At 46.0% G+C, this 23,199-nt stretch overlaps 1 protein-coding gene across 1 annotated transcript in view; it reads right to left on the bottom strand.

The window, feature by feature from the left end:
* Window positions 1-10,621: 10,621 nt before the first annotated feature.
* LOC144827116 (vomeronasal type-2 receptor 26-like) overlaps window positions 10,622-23,199 on the bottom strand; it is a 34,080-nt gene continuing 21,502 nt past the window's right edge. Inside the window, exon 2 of the mRNA XM_078685549.1 lies at window positions 10,622-11,526. Within this exon, the coding sequence (XP_078541675.1) occupies window positions 10,622-11,526 (905 nt within the window). The remainder of the gene's footprint in view (window positions 11,527-23,199) is intronic.

Below are 23,199 nucleotides of genomic sequence, written 5' to 3'. Positions count from 1 at the left end.
AGTGCAGAGTGGAGCTTCAGAGTGCAGAGTGGAGCTTCAGAGTGCAGAGTGGAGCTTCAGAGTGCAGAGTGGAGCTTCAGAGTGCAGAGTGGAGCTTCAGAGTGGAGCTTCAGAGTGCAGAGTGGAGCTTCAGAGTGGAGCTGCAGAGTGGAGCTTCAGAGTGGAGCTGCAGAGTGGAGCTTCAGAGTGGAGCTTCAGAGTGCAGAGTGGAGCTTCAGAGTGCAGAGTGGAGCTTCAGAGTGCAGAGTGGAGCTTCAGAGTGCAGAGTGGAGCTTCAGAGTGGAGCTTCAGAGTGGAGCTTCAGAGTGGAGCTTCAGAGTGGAGCTTCAGAGTGCAGAGTGGAGCTTCAGAGTGGAGCTTCAGAGTGGAGCTTCAGAGTGGAGCTTCAGAGTGGAGCTTCAGAGTGGAGCTTCAGAGTGCAGAGTGGAGCTTCAGAGTGGAGCTTCAGAGTGGAGCTTCAGAGTGGAGCTTCAGAGTGGAGCTTCAGAGTGCAGAGTGGAGCTTCAGAGTGGAGCTTCAGAGTGGAGCTTCAGAGTGCAGAGTGGAGCTTCAGAGTGGAGCTTCAGAGTGCAGAGTGGAGCTTCAGAGTGGAGCTTCAGAGTGGAGCTTCAGAGTGCAGAGTGGAGCTTCAGAGTGGAGCTTCAGAGTGGAGCTTCAGAGTGCAGAGTGGAGCTTCAGAGTGGAGCTTCAGAGTGGAGCTTCAGAGTGCAGAGTGGAGCTTCAGAGTGGAGCTTCAGAGTGGAGCTTCAGAGTGGAGCTTCAGAGTGCAGAGTGGAGCTTCAGAGTGGAGCTTCAGAGTGCAGAGTGGAGCTTCAGAGTGGAGCTTCAGAGTGCAGAGTGGAGCTTCAGAGTGGAGCTTCAGAGTGGAGCTTCAGAGTGCAGAGTGGAGCTTCAGAGTGGAGCTTCAGAGTGCAGAGTGGAGCTTCAGAGTGGAGCTTCAGAGTGGAGCTTCAGAGTGCAGAGTGGAGCTTCAGAGTGCAGAGTGGAGCTTCAGAGTGCAGATTCAGAGTGCAGAGTGGAGCTTCAGAGTGGAGCTTCAGAGTGCAGAGTGGAGCTTCAGAGTGGAGCTTCAGAGTGGAGCTTCAGAGTGGAGCTTCAGAGTGGAGCTTCAGAGCGGAGCTTCAGAGTGGAGCTTCAGAGTGCAGAGTGGAGCTTCAGAGTGGAGCTTCAGAGTGCAGAGTGGAGCTTCAGAGTGGAGCTTCAGAGTGCAGAGTGGAGCTTCAGAGTGGAGCTTCAGAGTGCAGAGTGGAGCTTCAGAGTGGAGCTTCAGAGCGGAGCTTCAGAGCGGAGCTTCAGAGTGGAGCTTCAGAGTGCAGAGTGGAGCTTCAGAGTGCAGAGTGGAGCTTCAGAGTGGAGCTTCAGAGTGCAGAGTGGAGCTTCAGAGTGGAGCTTCAGAGTGCAGAGTGGAGCTTCAGAGTGGAGCTTCAGAGTGCAGAGTGGAGCTTCAGAGTGCAGATTCAGAGTGGAGCTTCAGAGTGCAGATTCAGAGTGGAGCTTCAGAGTGCAGAGTGGAGCTTCAGAGTGGAGCTTCAGAGTGCAGAGTGGAGCTTCAGAGTGGAGCTTCAGAGTGGAGCTTCAGAGTGGAGCTTCAGAGTGGAGCTTCAGAGTGGAGCTTCAGAGCGGAGCTTCAGAGCGGAGCTTCAGAGCGGAGCTTCAGAGTGGAGCTTCAGAGTGCAGAGTGGAGCTTCAGAGTGGAGCTTCAGAGTGGAGCTTCAGAGTGGAGCTTCAGAGTGGAGCTTCAGAGTGGAGCTTCAGAGCGGAGCTTCAGAGTGGAGCTTCAGAGTGCAGAGTGGAGCTTCAGAGTGGAGCTTCAGAGTGGAGCTTCAGAGTGGAGCTTCAGAGTGGAGCTTCAGAGTGGAGCTTCAGAGTGGAGCTTCAGAGCGGAGCTTCAGAGTGGAGCTTCAGAGTGCAGAGTGGAGCTTCAGAGTGCAGCTTCAGAGTGGAGCTTCAGAGTGGAGCTTCAGAGTGGAGCTTCAGAGTGGAGCTTCAGAGTGGAGCTTCAGAGCGGAGCTTCAGAGTGGAGCTTCAGAGTGCAGAGTGGAGCTTCAGAGTGCAGAGTGGAGCTTCAGAGTGGAGCTTCAGAGTGGAGCTTCAGAGTGGAGCTTCAGAGTGGAGCTTCAGAGTGGAGCTTCAGAGCGGAGCTTCAGAGCGGAGCTTCAGAGTGCAGAGTGGAGCTTCAGAGTGGAGCTTCAGAGTGGAGCTTCAGAGTGGAGCTTCAGAGTGGAGCTTCAGAGTGGAGCTTCAGAGTGGAGCTTCAGAGCGGAGCTTCAGAGTGCAGAGTGGAGCTTCAGAGTGGAGCTTCAGAGTGGAGCTTCAGAGTGGAGCTTCAGAGTGGAGCTTCAGAGTGGAGCTTCGGAGTGGAGCTTCAGAGTGGAGCTTCGGAGTGGAGCTTCAGAGTGGAGCTTCAGAGTGGAGTGGAGCTTCAGAGTGGAGCTTCAGAGTGCAGAGTGGAGCTTCAGAGTGGAGCTTCAGAGTGCAGAGTGGAGCTTCAGAGTGGAGCTTCAGAGTGCAGAGTGGAGCTTCAGAGTGGAGCTTCAGAGTGGAGCTTCAGAGTGGAGCTTCAGAGTGGAGCTTCAGAGTGGAGCTTCAGAGTGCAGAGTGCAGATTCAGAGTGCAGATTCGGAGTGCAGATTCGGAGTGGAGCTTCAGAGTGGAGTGGAGCTTCAGAGTGGAGCTTCAGAGTGGAGCTTCAGAGTGGAGAGTGGAGATTCAGAGTGGAGATTCAGAGTGGAGAGTGGAGCTTCAGAGTGGAGATTCAGAGTGGAGAGTGGAGCTTCAGAGTGGAGATTCAGAGTGGAGAGTGGAGCTTCAGAGTTGAGATTCAGAGTGCAGAGTGGAGCTTCAGAGTGCAGAGTGGAGCTTCAGAGTGCAGAGTGGAGATTCAGAGTGGAGCTTCAGAGTGCAGAGTGGAGATTCAGAGTGGAGATTCAGAGTGCAGAGTGGAGATTCAGAGTGGAGCTTCAGAGTGCAGAGTGGAGATTCAGAGTGGAGCTTCAGAGTGCAGAGTGGAGCTTCAGAGTGCAGAGTGGAGATTCAGAGTGCAGAGTGGAGATTCAGAGTGCAAATTCAGAGTGCAGAGTGCAGATTCAGAGTGGAGCTTCAGAGTTCAGATTCAGAGTGGAGCTTCAGAGTGCAGAGTGGAGCTTCAGAGTGCAGATTCAGAGTGGAGCTTCAGAGTTCAGATTCAGAGTGGAGCTTCAGAGTGGAGCTTCAGAGTGGAGCTTCAGAGTGGAGCTTCAGAGTGGAGCTTCAGAGTGCAGAGTGGAGCTTCAGAGTGCAGAGTGGAGCTTCAGAGTGCAGAGTGGAGCTTCAGAGTGCAGAGTGGAGCTTCAGAATGCAGAGTGGAGCTTCAGAGTGTCAAGAGCAATGCCAATAGCTCTAACTTTAACAAAGGCAAAACCATTGCATTGTAAATGCTTGTTATTTTACCGAATCACATGCTCATGCTGCTGCCTGGTTTGTCTACATGCACACAGGCAGAATCACTCGGTACAAAATGGCTCCTGTTCACTCGTCAGTACGGTCTTGCGCCGCCCCACCTTCCCCCTGCCAAATACATTCATTCCAAATACTGCTTATTTTCATATCAGACTGACTTCTCACATCTGGGATAGCAGGGGCACCTTCCACAGTGATTAGTGCTTCACAAAAAATAATTCTCGGCTAGCGCTCAGAAGCCTTGAAGCTTTGATTGAATGACACTGCAGTTTGATGCCCCGCTCGTTTTTTGATGCTATGCGTTCCAGACACTGATTTTATTAAGACTCACTTGGAGCTCTAAACTGTCACTTGATCTTTCTTTGGGTCATTTCGTTTGCCCGGAAGGACTAACATATCTGTGAAACCCTCTTCTTTTATAGTTTGAGCATCGTCTTCGTTTAGCAGGATAACATTATACATTTGAAAATACAAATATCCGGGAAGAGCAGAGAGCAAATCTCCGCGATGTTGGGCATTCTCCTATCATAAAGGAAGCGTGTTGGTGGGACCTGTGGCATCTAACGCATCATTTAACCCTATATGCGTGGGCACCTACCACAATAATGTATAGGATGAGTTTGTTCCGTTCCCGTTTTTAATTTGATGTAAAACTCAAATCACTGCACACTCTCTACTACACACTCTCTACTACACACTCTCTACTACAGTCACTACTCTCTACTACACACTCCCTACTACAGTCACTACTCTCTACTACACATTCTGCTACACACTCTCTACTACAGTCACTACTCTCTGCTACGCACTCTACTCTCTACTACACTCTACTACACACTCTCTACTACACACTCTACTACACACTCTCTACTACAGTCACTACTCTCTGCTACGCACTCTACTCTCTACTACACACTCTACTACACACTCTCTACTACACACTCTACTACACACTCTCTACTACAGTCGCTACTCTCTACTACACACTGTACTACACACTCTACTACAGTCACTACTCTCTACTACACACTACTACCCACTCTCTACTACAGTCACTACTCTCTACTACACACTCACTACACACTCACTACTACAGCCACTACTCTCTTCGACACACTCTATACTAGACACTCTCTACTACACACTATCTACTACAGTCACAACTCTCTACTACACACTGTACTACACACTCTACTACAGTCACTACTCTCTACTACACACTACTACACACTCTCTACTACAGTCACTACTCTCTACTACACACTCTACTACACACTCACTACACACTCACTACTACAGCCACTACTCTCTTCGACACACTCTATACTAGACACTCTCTACTACACACTATCTACTACAGTCACTACTTACTACACTCCCTACTACACACTCTACTACACACTCTACTACACACTCTACTACACACTCTACTACACACTCTACTACACACTCTACTACACACTCTACATTACACACTCTACATTACACACTCTACATTACACACTCTACATTACACACTCTACATTACATACTCTACATTACACACTCTCTACTACACACTCTCTACTACACACTCTACACTACACACTCTACTACACTCTACTACACACTCTGCTACACACACGCTCTACTACACACTCTACTACACACCCTCTACTACTCTCTACTACTCTACTACACATTCTCTACTACTCTACTACACACTCACTACTTTCTACTACACTCTACTACAGACTCTCCACTCTCTACTCCACACTCTCTACTCCACACTCTCTACTTCAATCTCTCTACCTCAATCTCTCTAATTCAATCTCTCTACCTCAATCTCTCTACTTCAATCTCTCTACTTCAATCTCTCTACTTCAATCTCTCTACTTCACATTCTGTATTACACACTCTCTACTACACACTCACTACTCTCTACTACACACTCTCTACTACACACTCTACTACACTCCCTACTACACATTCTCCTACACACTCTACTACACACTCTACTACACACTCACCACTCTACTACACACTCACCACTCTACTACACACTCACTAGTCTCTACTGCTCACTCTCTACTACACACTCTCTACTACACACTCTCTACTACACACTCTCTACTACACACTCTCTACTACACACTCACTAGTCTCTACTACACACTCACTACTCTCTACTACACACTCACTACTCTCTACTACACACTCTACTACTCACTTACTACTCTCTACTCACTCTCTACTACTCACTACTACTCTCTCTACTACTCACTATTACTCTCTACTACTCTCTCTACTACTCACTCTCTACTACTCACTCTCTACTGCTCATGACAATGCCATTTATTTATCTGTTTCCAAAACCAACACATAAATAAAACATTTGTCATTTACAATGCCAAAAGCGCTAACTTTTGCAAAGGCGAGACCGTTGCATTGTAAATGCTTGTTTGTTGTTAGCCGTGTGCAGGGAATAGAGTTGTTAGTTGAGGTATGTGGTAGTGCCACTCAAATAAAACATACAATTCTTGTCAGAGTGAACCATAAAAGTCACTAAATAACCCCCTGCTTAACCCTCTGATAGCTTGGCACAAAGCAGTCAGGCTTAATTTAGAGGCAATGAGTAAAGTGATTATGCAGCACTCAATAAGTACTAAAGTGAATACAAAAGGCAAGAAAAATCTCGAACCAATTCGGAAAAAATGAATTAAATGTAATAAATGAAATGACACTAAAGTGACAGAAATAAATAAGAGTGGAGTCAGAGATATGAGTTTTAACAGTTTTAGCTGAAAATAGCACAAAAAAAACACAAAGCAAGATTTTCGGTAATTTGGTCCCTGTGGACCGTGGTAAAGTTCAGGCTGACTGCAATGGAGCAAGGATTGGATATAGGGATCAGGTGTATTCCACTGAATACTTGCTTTTTCAAGTCCATGCAAGGAGCTGCTATTCTCATTGATGGAGCCAGTGTGGAGGTTGTTGTCGGTGTGAGTACTGCTTCTTGGCTGCCAGGAGCCCAAAATGTCTGTACATACACCATGAATTCAGGAGGAGTATGCTGTGATGCCAGCCAAGAGCCCAGCACCAAGAGGGCACCTCTTAGAGATCGGGAGTCCTGCCAACAGAGGCCAGCAGCAGGGCTTAGTCAGGTTGAGTTGGTGATAGTTATTTGGGCAGTTGGGAGGAGGCTCTGGAAGTCTGTTGTTTCCCTGTAGTTCAAAGGATTCTACTCTGATGCCAGCCAAGGGTTCAGAACATCAGTGTACGTCTTGGGAATCAGGGCTAACTCCATCAGAAGCCAGGAGTAGGGCTAAGGCAGGCCCAGCTGGTGCTAGTCAGCTAGGTAGTTGCCTGGAGGCACTGACACTTGGAGTCACATCTTGGGTGCCTGGGCTCAAAGCAAGCAGATCCAGTCTTCCTACTGTAGAAAGTAGGACACATGTCCAGGAGTGTTGTGATGAGAGGTTCGGAAGGTGTGTGGTAAAAGATTTATTTTGTCAGGTTAAAATGGCAGTTTAAAACTGCGCTGCTGGCTGCAGTGGGGGGCTTGAGACATGATTAGTGATGCTACTTTAGTAGGTGGCGTAAAAAATGCTGCAGCCCACTAGCAGCATTTAATTTACATGTCCTGGGTCCTTGTTATACTATTTACTAGGGACTGATGTGCACACTAAATTCAGAAATCAGGTGTAGGCTAATTGCACCATGTTTCAGGGAGAGAACAACTCAATATTGAAAAGCATGGAAAAGTACAGTCTTAAAAGCTAACAGGAAAGGGTCAGCGGAGGAAGGCAAGAATCTGGTGTGACCATGCAGAGAGGGCCAGGGCCAGCACTGTTGTTTGTTACTTAAACTGTTGAGGACCTGGAAGCTCCATCAATAAAGGTTTAGAAAAATCAACCCACATAAGCAGTGGCAAAGCCCAAATGCTAGCAGCGAACAGGAGACCTGGTGGCTTTGCTAGTGCCTTTTTTTGGTAGTAGTCAGATCACTGCTGACTTGAAACAAGGGGGTTAGACATGCCAAAGTTAGAAGAGCAATCAAACCTTATCAGAGAAGCAAGTGAATTGGTCCCCTAGAACACACACTTTCAACCCTCTCAGGGAACATGGTAACAGGACACAACGTTTCGCTCTTTCACTCATACCAATCCACAATAAGATAACCAAGACACGTGAAGGACTTTTATAATATTTATTTAAACTATCATGCTCTAGAATACAGGATTTATTTCACAATTAGAAAACAAATGCTGTTAGTACGGTCAATAAACCATATACCAGAAAATATCCTGTCCTGTTAGAAGACAGAGTAGCATAATTCGACCTCCCCTTCTACGGAAACTAAATGATATGTCATGGATAGCTGGGATAAGTGGCAGAGCCCGTACCTTAATATATATAGATGGACATTCTACCTCTCAGCGGACGATGCAATCTTGTCTTAGAACCCTCGCTCCGTGTTCTCTTAACCTCTTATGCTCAGTTATATGACACAACATGTGTGCTGACAAACCACAGCTGCTTTCTCGTGTTGGTTCTAGGTGCTAGTGCCTGACCAGAGAGAATAACAAGGGGCATTGTTGTGTGACCTTGTCTGTGGTATGAGACAGGTAAGTTATGCTTTTGTAGAAGGTTACACTTTAAGTTTATGTTGTACCTGATAGCGTTAGGGAGGTCTTTTCCAAATTGTTGCCTGCTAGGTTCATATTTTTGCTGATTCTTTCTGTTGGCCAACCAGTGCTAAGTGCATGTGTTCTCTCCCCTAAATATGGTTTGATTGATGTATCCACAATTGGCACATTTAATTTTTCTAAACATCCTCAGTAAAGGGCACTATATTTGTTCAGTGCCTGTAAATTAAATGCTACTAGTGGAACTGCAGCACTGCTTCTGCCACCAACTCAAGTAGCCCTTATACTTGTCTCAGGACTGCCATTGCACAGCCTGTCTATGTAGTTTACACTGCCATGTCGACTTGGGATTTAAAACCCCTTGCTGAGCCTTAAACTCCCCTTTTATTACATATAGGGCACCCCTACGGTAGGTCCTAAATAGCCCATAGGGCAGGGTACTGCATTACTAAAAGGTAGGAAACATGTTTTTAAGTTTTACATGTCCTGGAAGCGAAAAATACACAAACTTGTTTTTCACTACTGAGAGGCCTACCTCTCTCATAAGTTAACATTGGGGATTCCTAATTACATTTAATAACCTGTCTTACCTAATTGAGAGTAGGTAGAGTTGACATGTTTAATACTATGGAACGGCAATGATAAATCCTCTTTAATGTTGAAGTTGGATGAATAGTTACAATTTTGAAAATATCACTTTTAGAAAGTTAAGCATTTTCCTGCTTTAAGCCATTTGGTGTCTACTGCCCATTCTTGATCACTGGCTGGGCTGAGTGACAGCTGGACTTTGTGTATTCTCTTTAGACAGCCATACACAAAGGCGTTCTGGGTGTGATTTTAGGCATCTTCCAGTGAGAATGGAAGAAAGGAGCTGGGTAGAGCCTCACACTTACACCTGAACAGGCCATGTCCTGTCCACACGGAAAGGGTTGCTTGTCCCCTGTAGTGAGTCTGGAGGGCAGGAATAAACGATCTCTGTGTACTTCAAAGACCCATCTTTGAAGTTAAGTTAACCCCACTCCAAAAGCACAACTGTGTATACGTACTGGATCTCTGAACCTGTCAAAGTACACTTCTGGACCTGAAACCACTCTGTTAGGAAGAGAAAATGATGTGCTTAAGAGCTGCCACTCTGCTGGACTGCTGCTCTTGAAGACTGCTACATTGATGTGTTGCCCTGCTGCCTTCTTCTCTATCAGACTTGGAAAAGACATGACCTCCATCACTAATCCCAGAGTGATTCCAAGGGTTTGCTGGCTAACCTCCTGTTTCAAAACTTAGGGACATCAAAGTCTGCCATCCTGCTCCTGTGACTGCTCAATTGGAAGTGGACTCAGGTGCTTGCTTAGGCAGGACTGACGCATCCACTTCTGTGAGAGCTGAATCGCTATGCACTTGGAAGAAGCGCATTGCATCAGAACAACAGCATCAAAACCACTGCATCCTCATCTCTACAGGGAGATGATCAACGCATCCCCTTGACTGTGTGGAGAAACCTGGCATACCGGCTTTGGAACCACTGCCTCTCGGAACTGGTGTTTCATCTTCAGAACTGGCATATCCCCATCATTGCATGGAGAAAATCAACCATTCACCTCAAATGCAGGAGCCACATACTAACATCAATCGACTGCACCTCACATATTACTGTTGCAATCAGGTTCGAGGTACTTTTGTTCAGTGGGCCTTGTAAGGTCCCTGAATCTGGCACGTGCCATCCCGTGGTCGGCCTGAACATTTGGCTTTGCCCCGGTATATCGGACTTTCTCCCTGTGTATTTTCAGCATACCGCCTAGAGGATAGATTAAAGGGGAGACAGCCATGACAACGCGGGCTTTACACCACGCTGCCATTACGACGCTGCCATCACAACGCAAGTCGTTACAACGACTTGTGCTGGATGGCGCTAGATACTAAGGAATAGTAGATTTACTATTCCAACACCTTCCCTACTGTTGCGTAGGCTGGAGTTGGAATAGTAAATCATACTATTCCAAAATCCAGCACCTACAGCGCAAGTCGTTGTAACGACTTGCGTTGTTATGGATGCGTTGTAATGGCAGCGCTGTGTAAAAGCCCGCGTGGCATGACGTACATCCGATTATAGGGTTCACCAACCTATATATAATGTGAACTTAACCAAAGTATCAGAGAAATTTACCAGTTGTATTACAGATGGGCACATTAATTTTCAGTCTCAGGGAGATTACAGTCATTTGCCCTGAAAGGATGTAGAGCCTCCCGCTCAGACTCAAACCCAGTTCCCCAGCTGCAAGGTTGGCCACTCTAGCCATTACTTCACATCCTCTGGGTGGTACAATCAGTGCTGCAGGCCCACTAGTAGTAGTAAAACCACTGGAACTATGCAAGTACAGGAAGGACTCAAAATCATCCACGGTGGATGTCCTTAAAAACTATCTTTTATCACTGGAAGTTTTAATGCTTTATTGCAGGCATTCAAATGGTTATACAAAAGGATGATACATTTCTTTCAAACCCTCTAGAAATACAACATTTTAATATTAAATTGGGTACATTTTGAACTCAAATATTATACTAGAAATGACTATGCAAAGTTAAATGTTCTCTGGTGTTGATATCCGGCCTGAACAGTATGATGTAACATTTAGGAATGAACAAACAGCCCAGCAGTCCAGCGCTGGAAGCCAAGATAGCGAAGATCTCCACGGCCACCATGTACCTGCCTTTAGTGCTGATGTAGGCTGGGAAGAAAGAGACCCAGACGCTGCAGAAAACCAGCATGCTGAATGTGATGAGCTTGGCCTCGTTGAATTTATCCGGGAGGTTCCTGGCTAAGAATGCTACTATGAAGCTGGCAAAGGCTAAGAGTCCCATGTAACCAATCACACAGTAGAAAGCAGTCACTGAACCCTGGTCACACTGCAGGATCATCCTCCCGGTCTCAGACTGTGTGTCAATGCCAGGGTGAGGTGGAGAGGTGAGCAGCCAAGACAGACAGATTGTCACTTCTCCTAGTGTGGACAAGAGGACAATAGAGCCAGAAACTCGTGATCCCAGCCATCTGTTTAATCTGCTCCCAGGCCTGGTGGCATTGAAGGCAATAACAACAGTGAGAGTTTTTGCTAACACACAAGACACAGCAACAGTAAAAATAATCCCAAATGCAGCTTGTTGGACCAGACAGGTCCATGTCGTTGGGCGTCCAATAAATATAAGGGAGCAGAGAAAGGCCAACATTAGGGCAGTGAGGAGTGCGTAGCTGAGATCCCAGTTATTGGCCTTTACTATTGGTGTGTTCCGGTGTTTGATGAAGATTCCCAGCACTGCAGCTGTGACAGCAGAGAAGATCATGGCCACAGTGGCCAAAATCACACCAAGGATATCACTGTATGAGAGGAAAACAATGACCTTCGGGAAGCATCCAGACTTCTTGGCATCCGGCCACTGGTCCTCAGGACACTGCATACAGTTTTCCATGTCTAAAATAAAATGCAAACACAATCAGTCATTTCCACTGGTTCAAGATTTTTTAAAATGTGTATTTGATTGTGCAATAAAGCATTTATTCCCAACTTATTTCAAAAATATTTTACAATTCATACAAAAGTGACTTTTTGGCAATTTCAGATGTAAGGTGAGTGTTTGGGTTAGGTCTCTTTGACTGAAGTGCAATCACTTAATGACCACACATATCACCTCTGACATTAGATAATTTAACACTAGACTATGACTAAAAAAGTGGATGCTGATCTACTCTATCAGTATATAACTCTGACTTTACACTTCCTATGACCAAAATGCACCATCCAAAGATACCAAGATCCTTAAGAAATTCAACACCATTAAGTGGAGGTGAGGAAATAGGCTACCATCCCTTCTGAGGACCTGCAGAATCCTAGCTGTCCACTGGATGCTACGTGTCCATACCTTTGCTACTACATCACACTAAGTGGGTACTGTGATCGAGCAGTGTGGTCAGATGAATGAAATGTGTGATGCAACGCCCCAGAGACCATGCCACACAGTACTGGAGAGCAGCACCAGGGCCAGAGCTGGTGATGGAATCACACAGTGTGCATGAAGTCTGTGTCAACTGTCATATTCACTTATAGAGTGATCAACCTTGGAGTAGTGAAGATAAATACATTGCTGCTCCTCCCACTGAGAGAAGGTGGGCCATATGGAGTATGAGGCAGTGGAGAACTGTCACTACAGATGCCAAATGTATACACACCAAACACAGCAGGATTCTCCCTGCCTGCTTGCACATCCCACCGTCCTGTTCAACAACTCATTTCTATGAATAATGCTGAACAGAAAACCTGGACAGAAGCAGAAGCAGGACTGCAATCCTCCTGATTACAAATAATGCTAAGGGTGTGTATCTAAACTGCTGGAGTTAGTTCTGACACACAATAGGAAAATGATTCAATGGCTGGGGATAGGGGAGATATCATGTAGATTACTTTGATTCTGGGAGTTGACAGAGCATATATCAACTGCTTTAACACATTGTGAAATGTGCCTGACAGTAGGCCAGTGAGAGAACATAACTGTGACTCACTTTCGTGAGCATAGACTGGCAAAATGAGAATGCCGCTATGACAGAGACTGCTGCACAAATGTTATGCTGAAAATGAAATGCTCCAAACCACCCACCTCGCTATCCTTGCTTCAATACTCCACTGTCAATGCCAATGCTTAAATGCCATGATTGAGACCTAGAATTTGAATCAGGCCTAAAAGTTTCATCTGCTCATACACCTTCTGAAAAGTACGGCATGCTATCTTCCTCTGTGTGTATTGATGCATGGATGCATAGAGGCTTGTGTACCACTGGGACCAGGTACACTGTAGTGGAGATGAGAGTTCCATAGAATAGTGAAAAGGTGGTGGTTGGTTAGTAACATACTGTCTCATCTATGCCACAAGTCTAAAGAAAACAAAAATGGATAATATTGAGACCATGGGATTGACCACCATACAACTACAACATAATGCCAAATGTAAAAAGATTGCAACCACATATGTCCACGCATACACACTTACTTGACTACTTGTCACATTCTTGGAACTTTTCCCAGCTGTAACATATACAAGACCAACATGCCAGCTTCTGTTACCATAAGCACTTCTAGGCAATAGAAAGGTGACTAGAAAAACATCATGAAAGATGCGTACATTTACATGAGAATTCATCATGAAAGAAATGTCATCTGTTGTCACAGCTGTACTTTGACTTTGAGTTTATAATAAATCCTTTTTCAACTTCAAGATGCGGACTCAGACTATTATTGTGTGGTCTGATTGGTCACACTGTCTATGGAATTTGAAGTTGCCAGTAATCCCTTACACAGCCACAATGGTAACATCCTCCAGGTAGGTACCGGGGTAGGCAATCTTCACCAGGCAAGGTGCACAATTGATGAATTATAACGTCGCGACCTTACATATAGAGATCCGGTAGATGGGGGTCTAGGTGTCCCCGGCCGCTTGGGGTACTGGCGGGCGGCTCGGATAAGAGCGCTAGTGGGGTGGTCACGCCCTGAATCCAAGAAACACTGGTTGTTAATGGACAGGTCCCTCGCTGCACAGCCCTTATGGGGAGTCCCCTTTCTCGCATGCATGGGACGCCCTCGCATCCTGTACCTCTCAGAAGTAACTAAACCCATATTGCTGGCCTGGGATAAGACTGCAACTACCAGGGGGCCCCCAATGTTCCCATCTCCTAACACGCCCCTTGTACAGAACCCAGACCTTTCTCCCGGCCTAGACATAGGACATCTCTTTGACCTTTCGAGCCGTGCCCTTTCGCTGAGTTCCATACTGATCATGGACTTCCCGAGACGGAGTGTTACCGATACCTACAGATCAGGCACTGTGTACTCCACAGGGAAGTGAGGGAGGGTGCGGAGAGGCTGCTCACACCGTTTGAGAAATGGTTACTGACTCGACACAGCGACGCACGACTGACATCAGATTTGGATAAATTAACTCGAATCACCTTGGATACTGGGAAACCCCCTGGCCAGCTGCGTTGGGAGGGGGAGTTGGGCAGGGAACTCACATCGAAGGAATGGAAGTATATTTATCACCGGGCCCGCTGTACAGCACACAATGTAGCATCTATTGAAATGGCTACTAAGTTGGCCACCTATTGGTATTTAACCCCGGTGAGGCTTCACAGAGGAAATCCTTCACGTAGCCTGCTGTGCTGGCGAGCCTGCTGCTCACCGGGCACTCTTACCCACCTACTCTGGGACTGCCCTGCTCTGGGGACGTATTGGCAACAAGTCCTGGACGAGGTTGACTCTCACTTTGATACCCAGATTCCTAGATTCCCGGTGTACATTCTCCGAGGCGTCCCCAACTCCATTACCTTCCCTCTTATGTCCAGGAGAGGCAAACAAATAGCGCTAGCGTTGAGCACGGCAGTCCAAAATGTTTTGAGTCACTGGGGTACCAAGACAGTCCCCACCCAGATAGGCTGGCTTCACAGACTATGGTCCATTTTGGGAATGGAGAGGATCTATCTTTCATTCACCAATCCTGGGGCTTCCTTTCACGATTTGTGGGCCCCCTTCCTCGCACTATTGATATCTGAATTTACGGAGCTTACATGTCCCAAATAGCTTAGACTTTTGCGACTAGCTGATCCTTCCTCACCGCTTGCCCCCACTACATCCATCACTTAGCATGCTCTGGGAGGTTGACCTTTGGAATGAAGTGCTTTCCTTTCCTTTATCAGGGTGGTTTTCTTGTAAGGAGGAGGAGGGGCTGGGGGGGTTGTTTGCCTTTCTTATATTCCTTTATGCCTGACACGTGTGACAGCGACATGCAGGGTTGCAACCCAATGATTGTTGAACACACTGGCTCTTTCATTTTTTTCCCCGTGTAAAATTAATAAAAGAAATTTAAACAAAAAAAACTGAACAGAGCAAGACTCATTCCCCATGCAAACTGCTGGTGGTGCGCAAACACCCACTTTAGCTCATATCATCTGCGAGTGCTCTTCGATTCAACCCTTGTGGTTGCATATTGGAATAGTCCTCAGTGCACCCATGCCACTGCGTCTCCCTCTCACCCCCTCGCCCATCTACCTCCATGACATAGGGGATTCTCTGAATCTCTCCTGCACACTGCCCTGCCTCCTCTATATGGCCTTGGCTACCGATAAGATATGCTTCCTCTGCCAGTGGAAGTGGCCTTACCCTCATCCCAGGAAGACAGGTTGGTGCCAATGATCCAAACTGCCTCACAAAAGGGTGTCATTTTCAACTTACAGGACCAGGCTGAGCTATATACGCAGACATGGGCTCCTTTCCTCCGGGACAAGGCCACTAACAGGTTTCCTGCTCTAGGTCCTCCATCCCTCTGAAACACACAACTAGCCCTCACGGTATGTCTGGATGGCTGCTGACTCTCCCTTTCCTTTCACCACCTGTGCAACTATGATTCCCCCATCCCCTGCCCCACCTCACTTTTCTCCCTCCCTTTGTACCCCTACCCCTCTACCCTCCCCTCATAGTTTCTCTCTTTATCTGACCTCCTTTTTTCTTTCTCTTTCTTCCCCCTTCCGATCCCTCTCCATCCACCATTGTGTTCTGTCTGCCTCCCTCCTTAGCCTCTCCTACGCCCTTCTGTTCCCTATCACACACACCCTCTTTCATATCCCTCTCATCCTCCCTTCCCCCTCACCCTCCTGTTTCCCTCCCTCTTCCTGGACATGCAGGCTCACCGATCTGTGGGACACCCTTTCTCCTCAAGGGTAACCAACACTGCCACCTGTTTTGTCCATTCCACCTTTTGCCAAGAGCCCCCACCCTTTTGGCAATGGGCATAGGAACTATTTGAACTGACAGTGGGGGCTCTCCTCTCCCTTGCCGTGGTCACTGCCTCACTTCAGCCCTGCTTTCTGCAATATTCAGCCTCTGAAGATGCAATCCTACTCCCTGCCACTCCTTTTTTCAGGGAAGGCCTTCCTATACCTCACACCCATATATGAGGGTCCTTGGCCCAATGGCCTCCCAACATATATACCTCGCGAAGGATAGGCCTGTACTGGGGTGTTTCCTAGATGTTAGCTTCTCTTGGACTTTTATTATCTCCATACCCTCTTTCCTCCCCTCCTTAGTGAATTGTATCGCATTGCATTCCATTGCATTGTTCAGTACTTTTATGATTTGATCTCATAAGGTGTTCATGTTGTATGCCTTTGTTTCACTCAATAAAAATATTACAACACAAAAAAATGATCAGTTCACGGGGTGAGGACAGTGGAGAGGGGGCTCAATAATGTGTTTGGGCTGTGTTAGGAGTGTATCTCATTTCCAGTACCACAGGCAAGGCATCGAGGTATCATCAGACCAGTACATATCAGCTCAACTCGAGTGTCTTCTAATTGGAAAGGGTTTTCTGCAGACTCGAATAAAGGCACCGCAAACAAAGGAGGAGTAATTTATACTAATATGTGTCCTCACCAGAAGAGCCAGACCTTCTGTCATATTCAAGTGGGTTTCTTGAACAAATCCAATTGCCTGATCAATTGTGCTCAGATGTAATACCATTTTATGGCGCAACCCATTCCCTGTATGTTTCATGTAATACATTTTATTTACCTAGTGTCCAACCAGTGTTTATATAAGGTCAAATTCTAAAGGAGTGCACAAGTCTCAAGAGTAAGAACCTCATGACCATTAAAATGAAGGTCATCCAGCCAAACTACCAATTACTCCCAACAGGTGGAATGAAATGAAGAGCCTACAGGTACGTAGCAGTCATGAGGAAAGGTCCATACGACTTTTGTGGAAGGGAGCTGGCAATAGTAGGGGGGCCAACTTAAGGCAGCCCCCTTCATTTATGTATACATACAGGTGTAATAGTAAGGCAGCACAGACTGTACTACAGAATGTTTCTTGGGGGTCCAGTGGGGGGCGAGAGGCCAGGAGAGTAGGCCTAGACTGCAGACACCATGAATGAGTCAGTAGGTTTAAGATGTATGGTCTATTCAGGTGGTCTGGGGGTCAAATGAAGTTGTCCACAGTGATAAGACCTCCTCTCAAACCTTATAATCTGCTGTCTGTGGGGTGACTCAGGAAACAACTGTTGAGCCCAGGGTGGAGAACAAGTCCCTAGAGTCATCACTGAGTTGCAGAGTATAGCTGCAGTTTGTACGGTGGACTAGCGATCCCCCCACATCTGGGCCTGTGAAAGTGGTTGGTCATGACCTTCTGCATATCCCTGTCTTCCCTGCCTATTGGCCTGAGTGTCTTTACTAAAGGAAGGGCCTTTAGTGCCATAAGTTTCATCTATCCAGGCGTGGGTGTCTTGAGGATCCATGAAGAAGTGAGTGAGGTCCCCAATGATCATTTTCAAGCGGGCAGGGAACAAGAAGACCTATTTCAAGGATGAATCTCGTAGTCTTTTCTTTTCTGCCAAGAAGTAGGCCCAATGCTGCTGTACTACTAGGGTGAAATCCGAGAAAATCAATACTGGATGTTGCCACTCCTGTGGAATGTTGGTCCCTGGCCTGTTGAAAAATTTGAAAAATGTTGACCTGATCATTATAGTTTAAGAGTTTAACTACTATCGGCCATAGAGGGGCTGATGGTCTGGTGGGGACCAGGTGCACTTTCTCCACCACGTGCATGGTGTTTAGTCCTTCAGGGCTGACTACAGATGGACATCAGTGTTATATTCTCGAGTTAGGCCCATGTTGCGAAGCAGCTTATTTTTTCCATTGTCCTCACAATAACATTTCAGCCATAAACCTTTGCACATATTTCCGTGCAACACAATGTTAGATTAGTTTCCCTGAAACTAAAATTTGTACACATTTAGCTTGGCACAAGATGATCACAATGCCATGAAAATCATGTACACGGTCTCTTTATGGACTATGTACAAATGTCATCTCTATCTTCATCCATGGGGCAAAAGAGCTATCTACCCATCCTTAACATCAGTAACCAATACGCACATCGCAAGGCTGATTTCTATTATAAAAGATGAGCATCTCAATAGACTGTTAGAGGAAGCATTTCAGCTGACTACAAGGGTTCCTGCATGCTGAGACTTCACCACATAGCAGTCTGACATCTTGGCACGGGTATCCAGTTTGTGGCCAAGACGGAGTCCTTCATTCTATCCCATCAGGTAATTGGATTGGATCATCCTTAGGGGAATTCTTGGATTCACAACTACACACATTCTAGTTACACTTAGAGTATGGTTTGCATCGTAGGAGTTTGCTTGAATACTTACTTGTTTTATATGCTTGCAAATATACACTGTTTTAGCACCATGGTAAGACTACTATTTATGCATTTGGTTCTTGGAATGACATTTATTTGCTTCTGTCTATTAATCATTGCAGCACACGTATTTTATCCAAGAAAAACGTTGGTTCAATAAAACTTATTGAAAATGTCCCGCTGAGCATTCTTTCCTTAAAAATGAGCACAATAGACTAAGCAAAATGATCTGTACTGTTGCCATGATCACTTAGGGGCCAGGGTTGTCATGTTCAGTGGTTGCTAGAAACCATTTGCTCCTTGGTAGCTTAGGGGGGTTTACAGCAGCACTGTGAGCTAGCTTTCTATAGGTCAACATATCCTCCGGAATCAGTTTTGGCACCAAGCCCTTAGATTATGTTCTCCAAATAAATGCACAGATCCTATTGATTAGTAGTAGCCCTCTATGGTCTTCTACATGCCAATGATTCTAAGATTGTTGAGTTGCAATTGGCCTTCAGCTACTTCACCACAGTCTTCCAGAATTCAAACTCATTCTATGATTTCCAATAAGCAGGCAGTCATGTCACTATGCTGTCAACGAAGTTCTAGTAAGATCAGTAAGTGTCACCCAGTCTTTAGTTTTATGGTGGTCATCTCAAATTAGATTATTATCAATGGATAGTGCATAGTTTTTGCTTCCATCGCTGTTCATATATCCGGATTACAGAGCGGATCAGATCCAGTTTGTCAGGGAGGTGGGAGGGGGCGGCTGGTGTTGGTGTAGGTGGGTCACCAGCTGCAACGCGCAGCTCATCGAGGGGGTAGAGTCCTGGGAGGTTGACAAAAGCGTTGAGATCTCTGTAGAACGAAGAAGACCCACCAGCGTTAGAAATTAAATGTAGTTTGCACAGAAGAACAGCGTGATGGGGCATTCAAGTCGAATGTGGATGATTCTATTGTAGTTGGTATTGTAGAGCAGTGAAGTGGGTCCCTAAATGATCCAAGTCACAGCCCGCCAGCCACCCCCCACTGGGAGGGCAAGCAAGTGCAACTACTTGTGAGTTAGCCTTGTAAAAGGTTCCATGCGGTTTCTGATCACGTACGAAAGACGCCAGATCGCGAGCAGTGGCTACGGCAACAATAAAAGAAGCTACCCTTCACCATAGGATGAGGACACCGGCCCTGAAATTACTGAAGAGAGACCTTAAAGCTAAATAGAAGCCCCTACGTGCCTGTGAGGGGATGAGGACGCACCAATTGAAATAAGGCCCTGACTACTGGAGCCAAGTTGACTACCTTCACTAGAAATTGATCACTACCCTGATCCTATTTTCACACATGGGCACATCAACCTCGGTACTAGGTTGCCCTCCCGTCCTGAAGAAGACCCGCCAGCTGAGGCTCCCACTAACCATAGAGCATTAAGTTGGGTCGAAACGTCGCCGCCCTCTAATTCTACACTTGGACCACGACCACCCCTATTGTGAATACGTGCCACAAATTGATGTTGCAATTCTATTGCCCAGAAAAATTATGTTTGAAAATTTAAATGCGGCCAAGTAAAAATTGTACTGAGATCAGATAACCAGTTTAATACTTTTTTTTAAAAACACCTACCCTTGCCTTTTCCACTTACTTATGTCATCACTTGATCACCACTTTCTTGCACGCCCTCTGGAGTAACCTCTCCTATGAACCACATGTGTCTATAACTACATGATTTACAATTTACTGCTCTAAGACTGTGGAAATAAACCCAATTGTTTTCTAAATCGTTTTGGGTTCTTGGTTGTTGCACTCTCTATTTTTATGTTTATCTTTGACAAACAGCCTGCTCTCCACTCTCCCTATATGAGGCATTTTATTGAACATTAAAAACAATTTGTTAATAAAGAGCTAGCTAATAATTGAATGTCTTTTGAGGTTTCCTAAATTGTAATGTTTGCTTCCCTTTGACCACGTGCACCGAATAAGAATTGAAAATAAAACACATCTTGGTGATAGTCGCATGAGTGGTGATTTCTTTGCTGAGCTTCAGCCATCTTTACTGTAATATTTCATAGGACTTAGAGTTCAGTTCTAATCAGAGATTGGAAGGTCTATGTGTATCTCACACGTCTCCCCCCAAGCCCCCTCTTATCTGGCATTTCTTTAGGGTGCTCTGCAAGATAGCTTGATGAAGGTTCACAGTTTGACCCTGATATTTAATCACATCCAGGTTCCTCGCCTCTCTCATTTTTATGTCCTTGAGGGTTCAGGATGTCAGCTTGGGGATTATGTCCCCTGGTGACCCCCTGGAAGCATCCTCCATGAGGACTTTGATGGTCATCTGCAACCCCTCTTTTCCCCTCCCATTCCAAGTCCTGATAATCACCTCTGACTCCACATGGCACACATGGATGTCAATTCACCAAAATGCCAGGGGTACGGCAGTGACATCAGACTACCTTTGAGCCCAATGACATCATAGGAAAGGACATCATCTGACCTTTGCCCTCAAGTGATGTCCTCAAAATTCACCACCATGAAAAAAGTTCAGCGTCTAATCTAATTTTTCATAAAATAAAAAAGCCTAAAGATATCCAAGCCCAGCTATGGAATGCTCTGGCATTCGTCATTATTGTTCTACTGTCCATGGTCACGCTAGTGTGCCACACAAACATCATTCAGGGCAGGGCACAGTTCCGCTTTCCTTGTCTCTGTCTCCCTCTTTTATCTCTCCCCTTCTCTCATTTCAATCTTTTCCTCCCATATTGTGTATTGCTCTGCAGTGCTTCACATCTCTCTTATCCTGTTCTGTAGTTGTCCACTCTCCCGCGTCATCTCTCATATCACTGCTCTCCCAATCCCAAGCCCATCTATTCCTCTTTACTTCTTCCTTTCTCCTTTTTCTCCACGTTGTCATCTGCCTAATCTTCATTTTTTACACCATTTGACTCTGTTCCACCTGTCTCCCTCTGGCATCAATCCCTTTTTTATATGTCTCCTTCATTAGCCATCTGTTTCACAGCTGTTGATCTCTTCATCATCTCTGACATGCCACCCCTGCTCTCTCAATTACATTTCTCACTTATCTCTTTTTTTTAACTTTTACCTCTTTTTGGATCTTCTCTTTCTCTTTCATCTGTCCTTCCTTCCTTGTTCCCTTTCTCAGCAGTCTATTTAAGACCTATTTGTGCCTCTTCATTCCAACTGTCTCTCACCTGTCTATTCCTCATTGTCTATCTTTCATTCGTCTCTTACCTGACTGCCTCTTTATTGCCTCTCTCTAAAATGTATCCACCTCTCTCTCAATGGTCAATTATCTATTTGTCACCTGTCTATCCTCCTGAACTCTTGTGATTGTCTCTTCAGAGTCTGACTCTTTATCCTTGGTGCCTTTTTCTTGCACTCACTCACTCTGGGCGTGTCTCGCAACAACTGGCTTTTTTATCACACCTGTTCTCACTGGTCGCCTTCAACTCTCAGCTGTCTAGCCCTCTCACTTGTTTTCCCCTTTCACTTTCCTGTCTCCTTTCTGCATGTTTCTGTTTCTCTACCCCTCTTACATCAGAAATGCAATTAATATCTCTTATACATTTCTATCTCGCCCAGCTCTGTATTCTCTTTCTCTCTCATACACATGCACACACCTTCTCACCTAATATATTACATCGCAGAGACTTTTCTAAGGCATACGAAAGTGGGCTCTCGCCCAGGACACCAGCCTTTCAGGGGGGCCCCTGATAGAACCAGATCTGTTTTGCTGACAAACCTGTCCTTAGGACCTTGAATGATTCTTAAACATGGATGATTTTAAATAATGTTTTCCTTTCATTTCAATACGGACAATTTGTGGGAGTTTCTTACAGCCATTTTGCAGAGAAATGTTGTGTTTATGTTTTTCAACACCATGCAGTATCCATAAAAGTTTATTTTCAATCAAAAACAGGACTTCACATATTCGAAGCGGGAGATGGTTACAGAGATTATCAGCAATAATATTAGTGTGCTGCTGCTTTTTACAGTATTGAAAAGACACATCACCTCTTTCTCTCTCAGTAGCGGCTGCTACCAAACAGGCATGAGGGCAGAGGGAGGGGGACGGGAAAGAATGAAAAGTACATTTAAAAACACACTCTCCTGGGTACGGCTGGCCACCGCCTCTCCTCTGTCCTCTCATCCTCTTCCCAGCATCTGCAGCAGCAAGAAACACCAAGGCTCCCCTGAGCTTGACTTGGAAGTTCTGGCTGGACTGTTCCCATGAGGCATAGGGTCAAGCCTGATTTGCATATAGCTGGGTGTGACTGAGGTGGCAAAGTGAGCTTAAGAACGATGATGGATTCAACCCAAAATCTGTGACTGGGGGTGAGTGTCTGAAAGTTGCAGCGCTCCGTCCATCATCTCTTTGTGTTTGCTTTGTTCGCCCTGAGTTGGCAGGGTATGCCCAGATGTGGGTCCCTTGCTCACTTTGCTACTAGAATCAAGCTAGCCTGGCTGATGAAGAGTGTTACTCAGAAACTGGTCCCAGGATGCTTGTTTCCGGTTCTGGGAAGACCTGGCTTGGCAGTGCGGGCTGAACGTTACCCCTGAGGCACAGGGTCAAGACTGATTTGCATATAGCTGGGTCTGTACTGAGGTGGCGAAGTGAGCTAAAGAATGATGATGGATTCAACCCAGATCTGTCACTGGGGGAGTGTCTGAAAAGTTTCAGCAGTCTGTCCATCTTCTCCTTGTGTTTACCCCTGAGCGAGTCACAACACTGCAAAGCAGCGTTGTGATCGACCTGAGTGCCATGGTTTGGCACTCAGACAGGGAAAGGGACGCTGGGCCTGAGTGGAGAACAAGCAAAGTATGCATTATTGTTTGGCGAGCCCAAGAGGGCCGGCCAAGCATTCATGCGCAATTAGGAGAGTGCCACCACTCCTCCCCCAACCT

Source organism: Lissotriton helveticus, chromosome 4_1, assembly GCF_964261635.1.
Source record: "Lissotriton helveticus chromosome 4_1, aLisHel1.1, whole genome shotgun sequence".
NCBI classification, from domain to species: Eukaryota; Metazoa; Chordata; class Amphibia; order Caudata; family Salamandridae; genus Lissotriton; species Lissotriton helveticus.
The sequence above is the reverse complement of the archived record's forward strand: the minus strand, read 5'-3'. Positions and strand labels throughout refer to the sequence as shown.